This window comes from Atractosteus spatula, chromosome 2 (genome assembly GCF_055471065.1).
Source record: "Atractosteus spatula isolate fAtrSpa1 chromosome 2, fAtrSpa1.hap1, whole genome shotgun sequence".
Classification (NCBI taxonomy): Eukaryota; Metazoa; Chordata; class Actinopteri; order Semionotiformes; family Lepisosteidae; genus Atractosteus; species Atractosteus spatula.
In genome coordinates, this window is record NC_142707.1 from 57,020,484 (window position 1) to 57,041,361 (window position 20,878).

General features: G+C 37.1%; 1 protein-coding gene across 1 annotated transcript in view; it reads left to right on the forward strand.

Moving 5' to 3' along the window:
- rps6kc1 (ribosomal protein S6 kinase B1) overlaps nt 1–20,878 on the forward strand; it is a 98,400-nt gene that overhangs the window by 57,803 nt on the left and 19,719 nt on the right. Inside the window, exons 12-13 of the mRNA XM_088908796.1 lie at nt 5,984–7,594; nt 7,866–7,955. Coding sequence (XP_088764922.1) covers nt 5,984–7,594; nt 7,866–7,955 — 1,701 coding nt within the window. The remainder of the gene's footprint in view (nt 1–5,983; nt 7,595–7,865; nt 7,956–20,878) is intronic.

A 20,878-nucleotide genomic window follows, 5' to 3' on the forward strand; every position in this document is an offset into this window, starting at 1 on the left:
CAAGGACTTGAAAACAGGTGTAATGCATCCCTGATAGGATTCTTGCTGTCATATTCTGAACATATTGAAGATTGCTCAGTGTGGATTTAATTTCCCCAGTGAACAGGATGTGCATTTATTAATTCTAGAAAAAAAGCCTTTCTTGATTTCTCTAGTTCTTAGTTTCTCTAGTTCCCTTTAAAATAAACTATTATTCCACAATGCAGAGTATTACATGGCCAGTATTTACACATGATATTTGTGATTTAAAGAAATTAACACAAGCAGCTTTTGGAGATTTAAGTGTTGGCTGAGTTATTGCAGGATAAAAGACTAGAGATGTTGGCAAGAAGAAGATAGTTTGGGGAAAGCTGAGGAATACACTTATAACAAGAACACTTCCTAATGGGGTTAGGCATACTTTTGATGAAGATGATGAAGTTAACAGACTATATGTTTACATAGATACTGAAATAAGGATTGTATTTTAGATTATGTGTAGTTGCTGGCATTGAACTGTGTGTTGGATGCACATGAATTGAAGGAATGGGCAAACATAGCTGATGCGGATCCACAGAGCCAGCATATTAAGATGTTTATAATTAGAGGCAATTTGTTTAAATAACTAGGTATGGATACTGATGTGCAAGAGAGGTGGAAAGGCTGTTTCCTTAAGCCAGCAGTATAAAATATTTTATTCTCAGTGAGATGCTGCCATTTCATAGTGGGTTTCTAACACTGTGTATAGTTCCATCCACACAGTGCCTTTACTTCCATTTCTAATCTCTTTATCCAGTACAGAGGATTTGGAGCCTATCCCAGTAAGCAACGGACACAAGGCAGAATACACCCTGGACATAGTGCCAGTCCATCACAGGACAGACAGACACAAACACACACAGACCAGGGCCAGGTTTCCCATAAACTAATTAACTTACCAGTATGTTTTGGAGTGCGAGAGGGAGTCATATCACACATATGGAGAAAAACCATGTAACCCAGAGAGAACATGTAAACCCCACACACACAGGATGGCAGGAATTGAACCTAGGACCCCAGTGCTGCAAGATAGCAATGCTAACCACTTTGCCACCATTATAAATGGATGAATATCTTAGTTATCTTTCTAGTTCACAGGTTTGCATGCATAATTTAATTTTGAAAGCCACTGAGACATCAGGTACTACTGTTGTATTTATGAAAAAGAAACAAAACAAAAAACATACTAACAACTGTGCCATCCTACTCCTTAGCTAATACATTTTATTATTCATAAACAGTTAACATTGTTAGCAAAATATTTTGAATTATATTTAACCCTATTTTTTCTTTAGTTTTGTATTTAACTTATTATATGATAGTCAGACTTAATGTATATTTGAACAATGAAAATATATTTTTACAAGATTTTACATTAAGCACTTAAAATTAATATGGTTAATAATAGTAAACTGTAACATGCTGTAACAAGATCGGTTAAACAGCGAAGAAAATGCTTTCAGAGAAAATGTTTCAGGTGTGAAGAACATAGATCTCCAATGCAATTTCAACCAAACCTGTTCCCACACACCCTGCCCCCACTACCATTAGAATATACACAAAGCACTCAAATCTTTCGAGCTAATGATCAGGTGACCCGAGAGAGAGCGAGAGAAACACCAAGGGGTGCGGAACCAGGGAACTATTTACATGGAAAACGGGCGATCTCCCCAGACTGTCCGCCCGTTTCACTGTTACCTGGATACCTCTTTATTTAGAACTCACTAACACTGATTTTTAGTTTAGAAGGATTCAAGTAGGGTTTTAGATGAAAGGCAGCGACCTTAATCAAGCCCAAATCACAATTGAACCCATTCAGAGCTTACATTACATTTTAGCGTTTCATTCTGAGCAGAAGACCCTCACACCTGAAGAAGGGGGAGGTGTTTTTCGCTGGAAATCTCGCCTGCTTCTACTTTACAACCGGAGTGCTGGCTGTGACGAATTAAACCGGTATTACAGGTTTCAATCACAGACCATGTGACATGGGAGTCAGGAAACTAACACCGCGCCACCGGATTTGATAACGCTATAAAAACGCTATAAAATAATGTGACTTGGCACAGAACAAGTTTACAGCACAGTACAAAAATGCTGACCATGACTTTAGAAGCATAAATTGCCTTACACTCAATTTAAACACAAGCTGTCTTTAGCCCTCTAAGCTGGTTCATACACAAATGTAGAGATCCAGGCTCAGAACACACAGCTTCATTAGCGAATACATATGCAGGACAACTAGAGAAGACGTTTTACAGAGGATGGATTTTTAGAAACATCCCATCAGTGACATCACTGAAGTCAACTCCTAGGTACTGTAACTGTCGTGTGGATAGTTTCACAAGAATCAGACAAAGGTTTAAGCATCGCTTGTTCTAGATAAAACTGCAAAAAAAAAACAACCACCCATAATGTACTTCTTTGCGGCTCTGTTTGCCCAAATCATATATTCACAACGTGAAATCTAGAACATAATATTACGTAACCAAAATCCGCAATATGGAAACAGAACCTGTGTAATTGTTGATAGATGATGTACTCGTAACATTTTTTCAAGACGAACTACAACATTTAAAAAATGACTTGTATGTACTTGATATCTCTAATCAATCCACGGGTCCCAGCACGAAACGAAACTAAAACGCATACCGTTTCGCGCTTCTTATTAGTTGCTCAAAAGTAATTTGACCGTATGAAATGCATAATATAAACCTAGAAACATATACGTGAGTAGTACTTAAGCACTGTAGTATCTGTGTTAAGACATCAGGATGTCTTCTATCTTCTTCAGGATGAATAAAGTGGGCCTATTTATCTATCAATCATATTTAAATAACTAGTGTTCTGTACCGTGGTACCCCTAAAAGTACCACACTTGTACCATACAACAGTAGTACCTGATGTCTCAGTGGCTTTCAAAATTAAATTATGCAATAAATAACCACATGTAAGACTCTGATGCTTAAAATGTTTAGGGAGAAAGTGGAATACTGGTGTGTATTTTTCCCCCCCCTCAAAAACCCAGTAAGTACAGTACTTACTAGTTAAAGGCTAGGCTCCCGACTACGGCGAAAGGAACCCTTCTTTCATTAGAATACAATGAACATATTTTAGCCCTGAATGAATAAATAGCAAACATGGTTTACATAAAAGACATTTTTCCAAGAAAGTTTAGCCTTTGTCACTAATGAAACCACTAAATAAAGACATAAATATAAAAATCTTAAGATTTTTAAAATGCATGACTTTGCTAAAATTTATTTGAAAATAAAAACAATTACAACCGCCAGGGGAGAGAGAGAACAGGGGAGGGATGTTGGTTTTGCATAAGGGGCGGGGCTATGGAAATTAGGTCTGTTTGGGAATGTGTAGTTACATGTTCTGGCTGTTTGTGAATTATCGTTGTTGAGTATGGAGTGTTGAGGTATTGATTTTGTGTAATGCTTTATGTTGAAAATTGAGGTGGATTTTGTTTATGATAAACAGGATAAACTGGGATGGGAGGAAGGTTTGGTTTTGCATAAGGGGCGGGATTATGATAATTGGAGGACTTTGCGAGAGTAAAATGGTTTGATATATTTGATTTTGTATTGTGGTTGTTATCTATGTTTTTGGTTGGTATTATGTTTATATGGTTGTTTTTGTTGGTTGGTTGTTATTATGGTTATTAATAATACGATCTATAGTTGAAATCTGAGCCTAAATAAAAAGAAAAAGCAAGTGATTAGGTTTATGAGCAATCTAATTACTTATTCGTTTAAAACGCTATATAAAATAAAGTTTATTATTAATTTGCTGCACAGAGCGGTGAATATTATTATGCATAAGACAAAGATAACGATCCTGATCAGTTTAGAAATCTGTGTACGCTGTAAGGTTTTTACTTCTTAAACTTTTAAAATACACGTTTTGAATAGAAAGAAATCCTCTTCCTGTTACAGTATGTATAGCAAACTAGCACGTCTTTTTTCTCCAATCAGAGGGGTGTCAGATGGTGTCAGCCAATCACCATTCTGCGTTGGGTAGCAACGGGTGACTGTTCTCAGGCGGAAGATGTAAACAGCTTAATGTTCGTGTTAAATAATTTTTTAAAATTCAATTAAACGGGCACAGTTAAGACATTAAATATACATATACATACTGTATACAGTACAGTTTGCATACGGTAATATGTTACGCGATTAAAAAATAAATAAATAAAACTGGAAGGTTCAGCACCAGCTGGATTCGAGCACACAACCTGCCCGTTGGCAGGCACGCACCTAGACCAGTCGGCTACAGTCAGCTCGCATGAGCAAGCAGGCGAAACAGCCCTACACAGCCCTGCCGCAGTACACGGATATAATCATACCGTTATTAAATTCTTGAGATACGCGATTCCATATTATATTCCCTTTTAATCAAATTCTAAAAGTATGCTTGTTGACTCCGGTATCACGTTAGTTAAAGACTTCGAAGCTTACAATGTTTAGGGAGAAATGGAATACCGGTGTGTATTTTTCCTTGTGATATTTTAAGCTCTAGTTGAATGATAGGTGTCGCATTTTAAATCATTTTCGTAGTTAGAAATTATGAAACGCCCTGTTAAAAGCAAGGAAGTTTTTATGCCCGTTGAAGTAAAACAAAATGCCTGACAAAGTATGGTTTGGACAGATTCCAAGTGCTTGTACAAATGTGCTAAAGAAATTATACTTTGAGTATACAGCTTGTCCAAAGTCATCCATTATTAATACTATTAGTAATATCTTCGGTAAAGGCTTTGATGCATAAATATTTCTGATAAAGGTAGGTTGTGTACTTTTGTCCAACTGAGCAATCTTGCTTTCATAAAATATACCAACATTTTAATGACTGAAGATTAACATGCTGTAATACACTGTTCAAAATTAAAGGCTCAAATGCTGTACATGAGAGGTTAAGCTCCCCCTGGCGGTTTTACAAGGTGACGCCGGATAGTTTCCGGCAGAGCGTCAAATGACGCGCGATTAACCACGTCACACTGCGTGACACTGTGTGATGCCGCGACACGCCCACCGGGGTATGCCGCAAAATAACGCACGCATTTTGAATGGCTGCATCTGTACCAGTAGGTTTTTGGACTGGGGGAGGATACCAGCACACCCGGCTGAAACCCATGTGAACACAGTGTGAACATACAAGATTCACACAGAAAGCACTCCAGGAATTGAACTCGGGACCCCAGAGTTGCAAAGCAAGAAAACTACCCACTGTGCCACCATGTCGTCCATTAAGGCTAACCACCCTAAAAATTTGACATTATGTTCTTACAACCACCTGTAAATACTGTACATTATCAGCTTCTATTTTCTTACTGTATATCCTTTTGTCTTTGTTATATTTATTTTCACTTCAGCAAAGTTTTGCCTCCTACTCAGCAATGTTTAGTGGCTTATAAGTATGCTTGAGATAAGCAAGTATGCATTGCATTTTGAGCTGCATTACTGCAGTGAGATGTCATCTTCACTGATCATACTTTACAAATCTCTAGTGCACAAGACAGACATTAATATATTTCAAAATGATTTAAAATTGTAATCCTGGATGTAGACCTTTGATAAAATTTGCATGATATGAAAACAAACATAAAATGCTTTAAGCACTGACACAGTTGTCTGTCTTTCCTGTCTTGTCTTATTTGCAGAAACCACTTTTGCTGGAGTTGTTGGTGTTGTAATCTACATGTTCTTATTTTAAGAAATTGTTAGATCTACAGTATAACAGTGTAATCTGGGAGAAAATTAACTCTTGAAACAAATGTATCTTAATTTAAAAAAGTAATAGCAAATATTAAAAATGGACCAAGTGAGGACGAAATATTCTGTGAGCTATCCCTGAAGATTTAGTTATCTTGCTTTTTTTCTGTTATGTGTTTTGAAGTTTAATCATTAGTGGTATATTCAGTATCACTGTTGTGAATGTTTTTCTTGTATTTTTATGTATTTAGGTGGAAAACTATGGTCCTATGTGAGCAAGTTCCTGAACAAAAGCCCGGAAGAATGCTTTGACATCCCTTTCATTCAGAAGTCACACATTACATCAGTTCACACAGATGGACACTTCGTGTCTGGAACAGAGGATGCAGGCAGCAGCATTGAATCCGGGGAACAGGGGAACATCAAAACACTACAAGTCCTGCCTTTGAAGACCAGCCTCACACCAAGTTCCCAAGATGATAGCAGCACTCAGGATGATGATGGACAGGATAGCTCTCGTGCACTGTTTGATTCTGGTGCTACTTCTGAAGAAGAGTGCACCAACAGCTACTTGACCTTATGCAATGAGTATGAGCAGGAGAAGATTGAGCCTGGCTCCCTGACTGAGGATCCTCTGTTGAAAGTGGAAGTTGAACACACTGGGGCTTGTGAGGTAATACCATCATCAAGACCACATTCCCTGCTCAGCAATGACAGCCTCTGTTCCCCCATCACTACTCAGGAGCTGAAGTTCTTCACAGAAGATGTCAGTTCTGAGGTCTTCAGTCCCTCCAAGACTGTGGATTCTCTAGACCAGTCAAAAAAGAGCCCTATGGAGTTCTTCAGGATAGACAGCAAAGACAGTGCAAGTGATGTCTTGGGTGTTGAGGTAGGTGATAAGGTCTCAGGGCTAAAGATCGAGCCCCTCAAGCCTTTTCAATCTGCCACAGTTGTAGAGACATATCCTTTAGACAATGTGGCAGTCAAAGGAAGCAAAATGGACTTTGCAGCCTTTGATAGTGACAGAGGATCCAATGAGTCAGTCCCTGTTATTTCTTTCAAAGATGCAGTTGTTGAAGACGCAGGTGATGAAGGACGACCACCTGACCTTCTGGTAAACTTGCCTGGAATTTCAGATTCATCCTCAGATTCATCTGTTTCGGTTCATGTGGAAGAGACTAAAGGATCCCCAAGGTTTGGAAAGCCAGATGTTCTACAGCTCAACAACAACACAGGGCAAGACACCCTCCTCACTCAGTTTCTTGGGGATGACCTCTTGGTATCTAGAGGTGCCATTTCAAATACCTCAGCTGCCAGTCATGAAAAGCACCTCCTTGATCAATTTAGCAGTGCACTACACAAAGACAGTTGTCTAGCTTTAAGTTTGGAAGCAGCTGAAAGTGACACAGTGCCTGATGAGTCTGCAGATTTCTCTCAGGAACTCTTTGCTCCAGAGTCTTTAAGTTTACATGCATCACAGAAAACAGTGACTCCAAATATGACCAAAAGTGAGTCTTCAGCAGAGGCAGAGCAGAGTTTACACAGAGTAGGTGTCTTGGGAGAGGCTGAATCAAATACCAATGAGCAGGTTCTGCTTTTTGAACAGGACAGCCAAGACGACAAGGAAGACAAAGAGAGCAAAGCTCAATGTCTCGGTGAGGAAGAAGGGACGGAAGACAAAGATATTTCTCAGCTTTTCAAGGCCTTAGATGAACTTTTAGTCCTGGCGTCCCAAGCTCACATCCCTGAAGTGTACATTCAGCGCTGGGCGGTGGAGCTGGTTCTTGCCCTTGAGGCACTTCACCAAGAAGGAATTGTGTGTCGTGATTTGAACCCAAACAACATCTTATTGAATGATAGAGGTCAGGAACTTTTGCAAATGCATTTCTTTTTATTCGCTGTTGCTTCCAATTAACTGAGTAGGCGTTTTATCCCGTAATTAGTATCTTCATTTCCTGTCTAAAGCCTCATTATCAATGCGGCAAATTCACCCGCAGTAATAGCTTCTAGTACTTAATGATGCCATTATTCTTAATGATACTGTTTTTAGCTACAAAGGAATAATTACAGTTCACTTCTGCTAGAAATGCAAGGGAAAAAATGTTTTGATTTCTCCTGTCGTTTTGTTTTTAGGACACATTCAGCTAACATATTTCTGCAGGTGGACTGAGGTTGAAGACTCCTACGACAGCGAAGCAGTTGCCAGAATGTACTGTGCCCCAGGTTTGAACAATCAGCTCAGATGTTTTGTTCAGTAGATTCACTGAAAGGATTATACTCATTCTTTTTATGTGTCCCACATGTTACATTTCATTTACTGACTTCATAACTATGACAGTTTTATTTGTTTTCTGAAGTATACGGTACAGTATAATATATATGTGGATCATAGCTGTCTACCTCCTGTCTACCTCCTGTTTTTATTAACTGCTGTTTAAATGCAGTATTGATGAAAGTGCCTTTTTAGAAAGGTTGGTTGTTTTTGTCATGTTTTTCTTTAATTTCTGTGTAGATTGCTTGGATATATGATATCTAAATACAAAGTAAAGACTTTTTATTCATAATTTTGAATAATTTTTTTAGTCATATCTATCAATTGTTTTTTCTTGTACATGATGAGAGACCATCTGTTTTTAAAGTTGTAATTGCCCAAACTGTCAAAGTTGTAAAACACTAGAAGTGAGGCTAGTAATGAAAGGTGTATACTGTAGGACATGCTGAAGAAGGCTGTGAATCACATTGCCTAACTGTTAATTGTATTCAAGAAACATTTTGCCGTATATAGAGTATGTCATTATGCCTAACAGTGGCTTCTTTTATCTTAAATTTTGTCAGAATGATACAGCAATCATACTGTTTACCTAAAATAGTTTTTTAAATGCAGAAACAACGTTTTAGGGAGAGCTGGAAAACACAGATGAAGAAGGCACACATATAAACAAGCTCCATGTCTTCTAACCTAGTTTCTCTCTTGAATACACTTTGGGAACTGACTTTTATACTTGTTTTAGACTAACTCATAAATATAACCTCTCTCGCTGTGACTGGTGAAATGAGTTTGTTAGCATCTAAAATTGCTTACATAGCTCACAACGTTTATGTAACGCAGTTTATGTTTAACTGCACCAGGAGAAATGTTATCGTATATTAATATACAGAAAAAATATCTTTGTAAAGTGTGAGTTAACTATTAACAAAATCAGTATCTTTTTTTTTTAACTTCTGGACAGTGAATAGCAATAAAAGGCAGTTTCAGTATTTTAGAAAGGTTTTTCTTCTTGCACATTTGGGACAAGAAAGCTAAAGAAGCTATTTTTGAAAGCTGCCATCCTGCCTTTACCTGACCTATCTTCTTTCAAGGATTTGCAGAATACAGTATAAACAGTAGGGTCAAGAGGAAGGTGGGTTCACATCACGACAGACTTTAGTTACTATGCAGGTCACTACAATTATTCTTAACAAAATAGGGGTCATTTATCGGGAAAACCTGATAGAGCATAAAATTGGAGTAGCTCTGGCCTGCAGTAAGACAGAATGTAGTAGTGTTCCTGTGGATTTACATTTTCAAGTACTCCATTTCTTCACCTGCTTGATGAGGATGAACAAATATTATGTAAAGAGAGATTGTAAAGATAGTATATTTCTCACTATAAAGAAAAATTAGGCTGCTATCAGAGCAAATGTTGCCAGTCGCATGCTGTTTTCACTTAACTTTTGGTGATATGAACATTGAGAAACACCTATGAGTATGCATATAATATGTAAAAAAGACAGGAGAGTTTACAAGCATTGTGTGGAACGTTAGGAGAGGGAGACTGAAAAGCTTCTTGACTCTAATGCTTTAGAAAGTATCCAGGTTTCTTGCTGAAATGAAATGAAGAAAGTGATTAATGAAAGAAGCTATATGACCAGGTCTTCAGCATTAATGAAACTAGGCTATTTTGGAAGCCTACGCCTGATTGATAAGAATATTAAAAAATAACAACTTTCCTATCATTTTTTACAATTTATTCTTAGGATATGATGGTGTTGTGTTGTAATGTTTTTTCATTGAAATCTATTGTATTTCACTTTAGTCTGGTGTTTTTGTGTTTCTTTATTAGAGGTGAAAAAATGTTTTCATAGGGCTTTCATAGGTTAATTTGCGTACAATAAATTAACCTTGGAAACAGTCATATACAGTAGCTACTGAAACATTTCTGCTTTACTTTATTTTGACTTTTTGTTTAAAAGGACCCACACATTTAGAGACCACAATTATCTTTGTTTTATTTGAATCCGATTCTAACAACAGCCAGCAGCCATATCACTCTGCAACTCACAACTGGCAACCCACTGAAGCTAAGCAGGTGTGAGCCTGGCCAGTACCTGGATGGGAGACCTCCTGGGAAAAACTAAGGTTGCTGCTGGAGGAGGTGTTAGTGGGGCCAGCAGGGGGCGCTCACCCTGCGGTCCATGTGGGTCCTAATGCCCCAGTATAGTGACGGGGACACTATACTGTAAACAGGCGCCGTCCTTTGGATGAGACGTAAAACGGAGGTCCTGACTCTCTGTGGTCAATAAAAATCCCAGGGCGTTACTCGAAAAGAGAAGGGCTGTGACCCCGGAGTCCTGGCCAAGATTCCCACTGGCCTTTACCAATCATGGCCTCCTAATAATCCCCATCTATGATTTGGCTTCATTACTCTGCTCTCCTCCCCACTGTGTGGTAAGTGGATGTGTGGTAAGTGTTCCAGGTGGATGCTGTACATTGGTGGTGGTGGAGGGGAGTCCCCATTACCTGTAAAGCGCTTTGAGTGGAGTGTCCAGAAAAGCTCTGTATAAGTGTAAGCAATTATTAATTATAACAAAGCTGACTTTTGAAATACACTTATTTTATTGCTTATTTTCCTTCTCTCTTGTATACTGGAGTGGCAATTTGAAATAGGTAAAGCCTGTTGATCAGTTTTCAAACTTGGGCAATTGACACATCTGATCAAAAACTCCTAGGGTATGTATAATCTCAGCCCCCCTCCCCCAACACTTCAGCCCATAAGTATGCTGCACTAGTAATCAAATTATTAATGTATCTGGATGTGCTTCTCAATATTCTTTAACCAACAGACTTGATGAACCCTTAGCATATCAATATAAGTAGGAATAACAATGTACTAAAGAGAAGTTGAATAGAATAACATAAACGGGACAAAGTAAAGTCATAATAGTAAAAAGTCTTTTATATCTCTAATTGTTATTGTTTTTAAGACGCCTTAAAAATGCAGCAAATGAGTTTTGTCTTCCCATGTACAAAATACACTGGTAAATAAATACTCATCAGTTGAAATTGGGTAACAAAATAATAGCTTTATGTAAACACTTCATGCCTAGAATACATACAGGATTAATCTAATATTTTCTGAGTTTTAAAACTCTGAAAAGTTCAATTTAACTAACACGTGAATATTTTCTTCTTCATGGCATCATCACACTGCTTTGATAGGCTAGAACATGAAACATCACTATTCCACAAGGAGTTGAGGGTGATTCCCTTCAGCCAAGTCTGCTCTGAAGCGAACTTCCGAGAGGGGTGCATAAAGGACATTTGGAGCACTTGTGATCACCCCTGTGAACCACAAATTAGAAGAGGGACACCTCAAGTCTTTGCAGAAACAAACAGAGATGTGTGGATATTGGGACATGGCCGATCTTGCATTCAGTGAGAAAGACTGCATGTAGGAAAGCGAAGGTACATGGTAGTAGGTCCCAACGAGATGTCATTCCAGTGCATCCCAGAGGATGCATAGGGAGGCCATTTCTTATACACCTAAAGCAGTAGCAGAAAAATCCCATAAATGTGAGAGCATTATTTTGCACACAGTACAGTGCAGGTTTTGGAGCAAGAACATCTTTTCTGTAGCCTTGCATAGTCAAGGAGCCATTAATTAACACTAACAGCACTCCAGGTGTGCAGTGCAACATGGATGGTATCACTGCTCACATCTGCAGTGCACTTGCAGTCTAGCTTTGTGTAATAGCAGGTTGAACACAGCAGTGCTCCAAATTTAAATCGGTCAGTTCTTAGAAGAGTGTGTTTGTGTCCTAGCATGATGTGTGACCCAATGTTAGTCATTCAGCTCCAAGCTGATGTGTGTGGTAGGCTCTGATGCCTGTACACGTGCTGATGTGGGCATGGCATCTGTACAGCAGTTTGCTATGCAGGACAATGTCAATTCTGGAGATGCTTCAATCAAATATATTGATATTGCACAAAGTTGTTTGTTGGGCAGTTAGAAGGGATTTGTGCAGAAATGTTTTTCTGCTTTTCAGCATATTTACTTTTAGTTTTTCATTAAGCTATTGCTCATTGTTGCTTTATTACTGCAACTTTAGTTGGCAGAGATCTTCAGTAAGTACTGTATATGCTTGATATTTTAAGCATTTAAAAAGAGATTTGCTTCATTCACACAGCTAGTGTGGGAGTCATTTAACACTTATGTCTTGTGTAAATAAGGTGCAAATAGTGTTTTAATTGTAATTGAGCCAATTAAGGTCTTCACAAATTGTCAGCTGTTTATGCCAAATTCTTCGAAATTTGAATGCACAAAAAGTGTGCACACATAAATATGTTTGTATATTATATACATACACATTTTGATATAAATATATTTATCCATTATCCAGAAGGGATTTGACATCCAAAGTCTTATCCAGTGTTTCTATACAGTCTCTACAGAAAGTCTACACATCCTTTCTAAAGTAATGCATTTTAGAATACGTATTAAAAAGAAATTTATTTGACCTTTCAATATTGTAACACACAGTCTCCAAGTGAAAAGCATATGCTCAAACATTCTGAAAAGTAATTACAAATGAAAACTTAGAAAAATGGGTTGGATAAGTGTCCACATCACAGAGTAATAGTAACTTTAAACTAGTTTTGGTGTAACAAAAGTAACACAATTTATTACTTTGGAACAGTGTGTGTGTGTGTAATACCTCGAACTTAAAATTAATAAAGCAATAATTTATACCACAGTGAATTGGTGAACTCTTTGCTCCTTTCCGGTCTTTGATGATCTGTCCAGTGCAATGGTCATTAAACTCATTTCACTTTCCTGTTTTGTGGCATAAACTTTTAATTCATCTTAATATTGGCACTGTAACCACAGGAGAAGCATATACAATCTTTTACATGATCAGACAGCCCGTTGAACAGTCCACTGGTAACGCGGCATGAAAATTTGATTAAAGTGAGTCTGAGCTCCAAGCAGAGTCCTGCTTGACTGCATCTTTTCTGTATTTCCTATGGCCCACCTGAGGTTCATGGAGCTTCGCAGTGATTATTGTCAGAATGAAAACTAACAGTAATAAGGGTTTTATTAGCCAGCCCCTCAACAGTAAGGCAAAATGGAACCACAGATGAGTAAAGTATCGTCTTTATAACACAGTGTATAATTGCTAAATATTGTCAAAGTCCAAGGCTTTTCTTGTAAAACGTTTGGAAGCCATTTCCAAGCATTTCTTGAGAAGCTTTTTTTTTGTTTAGTTTGTTTTTCTTAGTTGCTATTTATCCCAGGATGTCATCAAAATATTTCTTCCAGATTGCTGGTTTCAAATTTTAGAACAATGAGGTCTCTAACCTAAAAACATAAAAATCCAGATTTTAATGGCCTTGTTTCTGTAACATAGCTCTGTATTTCCAGTTTTTATAAGTGGCTTGCATACATTTTTTTAAATGTAGCTAGAGCTGTGATTTGGATATTACCTTTTTAGATGTATTTGTTTGTTGTTTTTATGGACTTTTTATGTTGTAAAATGTGTCAAAAATTGTCACAAAGTTATCTTTTTCTTATTAATGATGATTTTTAGCTCTTTATTTCTGCTTTTATATCGTATGTTTTAATATGCATTCCAACTTTGGTATTGTTTGGATTAAATAATACTGATATCATGAATGTAAAAATAGAATATCCATGCATTATGATTAGGGTGTGGATTAGAGACAGCTTTTTTTTAGCACGATAGTGAAGCATACGGGCATAGGGGAAGGAATTCATCTTACATATGGAGTATAATTAATTATTAGTAATAATCATTGTTATACTGAATTACATCTTTGATTCCTACATATCTTGTGTCCAAAATATTCCATTGTATTGTAAAAAGAATCCTTTTATCATCCTGTAAAATGCTTAAGTAGAGTGTGTGTGCTTGATTGATAGCATTATAAAATTGTATCTCAAGGGAATTCTGTTATTGAATCACCGTTACATTAAAATCAGAATAATATAGATCTTCTTTTTTATTTTAAGTCAATATACAGTAAAGTACATTTTACTGTCATGTAGACGTCACAAAAGAAAGTTAAATTGTTTCTTTAATGGTAAATACATGTTATTACATGAACTGCAAGGTGGATGGGTTTTATCCTCGTTTAACTTTGTTTTTTATTTTATTACTGTTTTGTTTTGTGTAATTATAGATAGAATCTTTAAAGTAAAAGTATGTTTTCCTAATTCATTAAAACAGGCTGTAGTGGGGAAAGAAAGGGAAGATATTATTAAACATCTAAATAAGCACTTTTCAAATTAGTAGTCATAATGAAAATGACTGCATTCTGAGAAGAAGCTCCTGGCAAATAAGGTTTAATATGAGACTTGCAGGTTAAAGGGGACCGGGAAGTACTGTAGCTATAACATGTCACTTTTTAATAATTTGGTATATTGCTAATGTGTTGTCATTGATCCTCTTTGTTGTTTGCTGGGGACATTCAATTAATGTCTACATTTGCTGTGGGTTAGGACACTGGAGATGTAAAATGTGTTGCATTTATATACATGAACAAATTACTTTTAGGAGTAACAGAAAGCATTGTGGATATTGTCCCATTTTGCATGATTTTTTCATATTCATTGTCTAGGTATGTCTCATTTGTGCATTATTTTTTATTCTTCTGACATCTATAAACACCATAGGTACTTTTCGGCAATTCAAAGTTAACACCGTAAATTTAATAGTGAACTGCTGATTTAGCAAAAGAACAAGTAAAGGTTTATTCCATGCTGAAAAGAGAAGAAAAGAAATGCAACGTTTCGGCTCCGGTGCCCTTGTCAGGTGTGAAAGAGAGAAAATCTGCTGTTGATAAAGCATGGGAAAACAAAAGCCGGGAGTGGAGAGGAGGCGGGAAGGAGGAGAGAATCAGAATCAGCACTCAGGTGGTGTGAAGTCAAGAGAGGTGTGAAGTCAAAACCTGCAAATGAATAGAGAGAATTAGAAGGAACCAACTCTGTCGTTGAGAGAAGGGGAAGGTGCAGTTCTAGTGTCAGGATAATTTTGTTTTTGGATGTCTTTCTGCGATGGGAGTTCCGAAACTCCTCTTTGAGAATGCAGACTGAGGGATCAGTATGATCATGGCCGTTAGAGGTGAAATGGGAGACTATGGGCTTGGAGAGATCTTTGATCCTCACAGCCTTGACATGTTACCTGAAACGGTTTCCCAGTCTCCTTCCGTATTCACCAATATAGATAGCTGGGCATTTTCTGTGAGAGATGCAGTAAATAATGTTGCTGGAAATACAAGATATCGTCTGAGTGATCCAGAATTGTCCAGAAGGGCCTTGAATGTACGTGGTGTTGAATATACAGTATATTTAAAGGTGATGCAGCGAGATCTGTTGCAGGGGAAGTCCCTGGTGTGGATGATTGCTGTGGGCAGTCAAGGGAGCTGTGAAAAAGGAAGTTACGCAGATTCAGTGGTCTGCGATATGAGATGATGGTGGTCCAGTGGAGGGACCATCCTGTAAGACAGGGAAATTGTCATGAATGGTCCTGGGGATAAAAAGGGTGTTGGGATGGTAGGGAAGCACCAATAGAATGCTGTTGTGAGGCTTGGAGTTCCTAATTGAGTTGATTATCTGGGGGCTATTTGTGGCTCGGGAAATGGGCCCTGTGAGTAACATGGGTGGGGTATCCTCTATTAATGAAAAAAGATTTTGAGGGTTTTGAAAGTCCATGTTGACCCTGCAAAGTCATCGGAGCCTGAGGAACTGTGGAAAAGGGTTAGAATTTGTAGAATGTGTGAGGTGAAATGAGCTGTACAGGAGGTAGCTGTGTGAATCCGTGGGTTTGTAACAGACAGAAGTAGAGAATCGTCAATGGTTAATGGATAGGTTTATGTCCAGAAATGAAAGAGTAGTGGAAGACATGTTAACTGTATAATCGAGAAATGGGTGGAAGTTTGTGAAGTGATGCAGAAAGTGCTCTAGCTAGTTGTTAGAGCATGTGGCAGCACCGACGCAGTCATCAATGTATTGCCTGTAGAGGTCAGGGACAAAGCCAGTGTAGGAAGAGAAGTTCTTCTACCCAGCTGACAAAAATATTAGCATAGCTGGGTCCCATCTTGTTGCCCATGGCAACTCCACTAACCCGCTGATAAAAAAGGTTATCAAATGAGAAAAAATTCAGTGTGAGGAAATATTCCGTAAGACGTACAAGAGTGTGGGTAGGTGGATCAAGCACTGTGTGTTTGTCCAGCGTGTGCTTGAGCTTTGAGGTCTTGTGGATTTAACAAGTCAGTTGCTGGTGTACATTACAATTTTTCCAACGTTTTTGAATTAAAATATGATAAAACTTCTTGCAAAGCAGTACTAGATCTTTCAATAACACAACTGTCAATCTATATTTAAAAATACACAATACACAGAATATACAATATTCTGAATTTATCCATACCATATGAATAATGGTGAAAATAAATGCTGACAGTTTAAATTTAGAGACATCCTTAATTTAATAGTGATATCCTACATTGCCTTAATAAGATTGAATAAGGCACTACACTAGTCATACTTTTTTGTCAAGAGTTCTTAATTAAAATTTAAATTAACATTAAAGTACTGTAAACAATATAAGGAAAACAGATCTGTTTTAGAAAACAGCAATTTTAGCGCAATTTTGTAGAAATGATATTTTATGCAACTTGAAAACTTTGCAATATGTCTCACCAGCTACTTGTGTAAAGTTAGTTCTCAGATGCATGCTTTTAATTTGCATGTTTCTGGTTCAATGTGTCAACAACATGCAGTAAACCTACATATTTGTGAGGCTTATGTACCTTGAAGTCTCTGTGAATGGTGAATCCACGAGTGCGGGGTTTAATACCTATATAGTATTGTTCCACGGTTCGTGAAACAAGCATTTCTGTAGTAATATTTTTATAACTGTAAACTGTTGTGGAATGTGTTTGTTGGTGTTTGCTGGTAGTAAGTGTTTTTAATGAAAATGAATGCTGGAAATAAAAAAAACAAACAAACATTGTTATTCCCTATAATTCAAGTCATTGCTTGTGCAAACAAATAAATAAGGTCACTGTTGTTATATTCTCGCCTACCCTATATTAGATTTTTTTCCGTTCTTAGTAGAGTGCATTTTCTTTACTTTTTACATCTTATTTATATTTTTTATATTATTTTAAATGCAACACTATTTGTACTGTAATAAAATTCATTTCTTCACAGTAATAACAAACAAAGTACTGTAAATCACTCCCTTCCCACTCAACCATCTCATTCTCCTGCTCCTGCAGCTGATCTAATCTCTTTCTTCTAATTTCTTTGATTATCCTTTTCCACGCGACTTAGAAAGAGCCAAGACTGTGCTAACTTAATTAATCACTGAGATTTTTTATGATTTAATGTTTCTTTTTTTCCCGTAAAACCCCATTTACTTCTTAAAAAAAAAGGGGCGGAGGGGTGGCTCTGTAGCTAAGATCTGCGCCTGTGACTGGAAGGTTGTTGGTTCAAATCTCGCGGCCAGCAGAGGAATCCTACTCTGTTGGGCCCCTGAGCAAGGCCCTTAACCCCAGCTGCTCCAGGGGTGGTGTACAATGGCTGACCCTGTGGTCTGACCCCAAGCTGCTCTCCCTGTCTGTGTGTCTCATGGAGAGCAAGCTGGGGTATGCGAAAAAGACGAATTCCTAATGCAAGAAATTGTATAGGGCTAATAAAGTGATCTCTTACTGTACATACATACAGGCATTACACTGTAACTAGTCTACACATAACGTACTGTATATCTGAATAACTATAGCATACCCATAGCTATGCTTTTATCACAGAAGGTCAGGTAAAGTAGATCTGCAAGTGGCTTCCCGCCTTTACTCTCCCACTACATGCAGGGGAGTTTGGTCTGCAAATCTGCAAAAAGTGATCACTACATGTTTTGTGCAAATAATATATATTGAGCTCGTGAACACAGAGGACTTACTGTATAATAGCTCTTAATTTAGGACAAATCATTTCTCACTTCAACGCTCTTTGGCATAGCCAGCAACAAGCAACAAAACGGAGTGTTAGAAACAATACAATATGTGCCGTCTATGTCCATTGGTGCTCCGGATGAACAGTGATGCACAAACAGCTGGGCAATCTTTGTATTGGTCTTTTACCAGCTGCCCATTCATCTCCCATTGCAAAATAAATCAGGAAAATGCCTTTACTATCTCAGTTTTCACCTGATATTTGTGCTTTGTAAAATCTAAAATTAAATTCGTAAAACTAAAACTGCTGAAGAAAACTTCAAAAAACAAAATTCAATGGAAATAATTTGTGAATTTTCTAAAAGGAAAACAAAAATTTGTTAACCTTAACATTTAGTAAATAAGACTATTAGATAAAACAGCATAAAATTAATACTGTAATTTGATTGAACCATAAATATGGAAAATATATTTGCAATGTTATTTATGAGGCTTTAAAATAAATTAAATTTAAAGGCTCTCTGAGTGTAAAATGACTGAAGGTAGTAGTCCAGTGCAGATGCATCTCTGGGCACGTGACTCATATATTTTCCACATCATTCGCCAGCCACCACTAACAACAGCTGTCCCTTTGCTTGTTACATGAAATTCATAAACATAGGTTATCGTTTAGTGTAAAATTACTTTTCAGACGTCTGTATAAATGTCTTACATGAATAAATGCACGGAATTATTTATGTTTGAAAGTTAAATTATAAAGAATTATTTCAAGTAAATGTAGACCCAATAGTCCAAATATGTCCAAGATGGATATCTGATATTTCCACAACAATTAAGATGTCAGTAGCATGTGTACTTTAAAATTTTAATTTATCTTGGATGTGTAATCTTCCCTCTCAATTAATATTTCAGTAATATGATTACTTTTTATGCCTAAGCAGGGCCATGGTTTTGTATCGCTGTAGGCACACTGATCTCAGTAATCTTTATGTAATCAGCATAGAAACTAAGGACAATTGTCCAGTCCAATGACAGTCTAGTACCAGCAAACAAACGTTTATTCGTTTGAAATGATTAAATGCTTTTGAGTTTTTTTTCTAAAAATATGAGTGGTTTCTCCGATAATGCTTGTTACTGTATGTGATCAAGGCATACAATGGCATTTTTTAGTGAATTCAGTTCAACTTATAATGACTGCATACTAGTCCTTTCCGGTAATACTGTATACTGTATGTGCAAATAATATTCTGAAAGCTTTTTGCAGTCATGAAACAAGTTTATAAGCATTGTCCCAGTAGGGAACTGCATTTTAAGCAAAATATGAGAGATGTAATGGGGAAAAGAAGGTTGAACTCTATGCCATAAAGCGGTCTCTTTATCTAGGTAAAGCACAATGTAACACTTCCTATTCTTGCTAAAAGTGGCACAACGCATGCATGGTCAGACAACTCAATAAAAATGTTTTGTATTAAAACCCTCATTGAAGTTGCTGAAAACTTTAGTGCATAGTATAACCAGTTAACAAAGAAAACCTACTACTAACCCTAACTACCTCACAAAGTTTGCAAGGCAATATATTTGACCACAACAAGCATGCAGTTTGGATGTAGATTCTGTACCACGCTTTGAAGATTAATCTAAATCTTCTGAAATGGAAAAATTAATCTGCAAAAAATGATGGTGGAATGATGGGTGAATTTTGCAATAAAGCCAACTTCACACATAAGACTGAACAATATTTTTAAAGTTGAATATCTTATTAATAATTACTAAGCACCTGTGCTTTAACAAACCTTTGATATGATTTTTTGGCATTTTATTAGGATATTCTATGTGTAAGAATAATATGAATTTCAAAAGTAAGCAAACCTAGTTATAGCATATTTATTTTTAACTAGTCAGCAGCTACGTACACAAACTTCCTCAATCTTAGCATGCAGGGTATTTTCCAGAAATGGGAGCAGAAGATAGTGATGATCAGTAATTTGATGTAGTGACTATATTGGATTTTTCCGTGAAACAATATATATAATTTTTGTTAAGACTTCCATCTCTCTCTCTCTCGTGCTAACAATTGAGAAAAACAAACTCCTATAGATATTTCTCGGAGTAATTTGGGTCACATCTGTGTTTTTTGTAGTCCTTCTTGTTTAGGTTGTAGTCAGATTTTGTGCTATTTAGTAGAGTTGTGATCTTGGAATTGTTTATCAGGTGATTTGTTTTCAGAGGTGACTGAAATTTACACTCCTGACTTTGCTCTTGAAATATAGAGGTGTGTGTATGTTAAAATATTGTGGCTGGTTTTACTTTTTAATAACAAGTATTAGGTTTATTCCATGCTGAAAAAAGAAGAAAGAAATCACAACATTTCGGATGTGGAGCCTTCTTACACACGAAAAAGCTCCACAGATGAAACGCTGTGCTTTCCTACTTCTCTTTTCAGCATGATATAAACCTATTACTTGTTCCTTTGCAGCCTACTCATGCTGACGCAGCTACCCACCTGAACTACTTTTAGTGTGACTTTATATTTTTTCCCCACTATTTCCTGTGTCCATTCTCAAGAAGCTCCATCTCTTTTAGTGAGAATTATTGATGACAATAATATTTTTGCTATAGAGAAATCTGCTGCAAATCAAAAGTATTTCAAATTTCCAAATATTTATAGCACATACACTTTTCAGTGATCAAAACAGACCTTAAATATTTAGGTATTACCATCCAACATAAATTCAAAGCATGAAATCCTTAACCTCTTATCTCAAAAAGGTCTCCTCCCCCCTCTCCCCCATTCTGTTACTCTTCTGTACTCCTGTAACACTTCCAAATGTTAACTCCCTTTTGATAATGTGTATTGTCATTGTGTTGTGTTTGACTGTGCCGTAAGACACATTTCCCTTAGGGGACAATA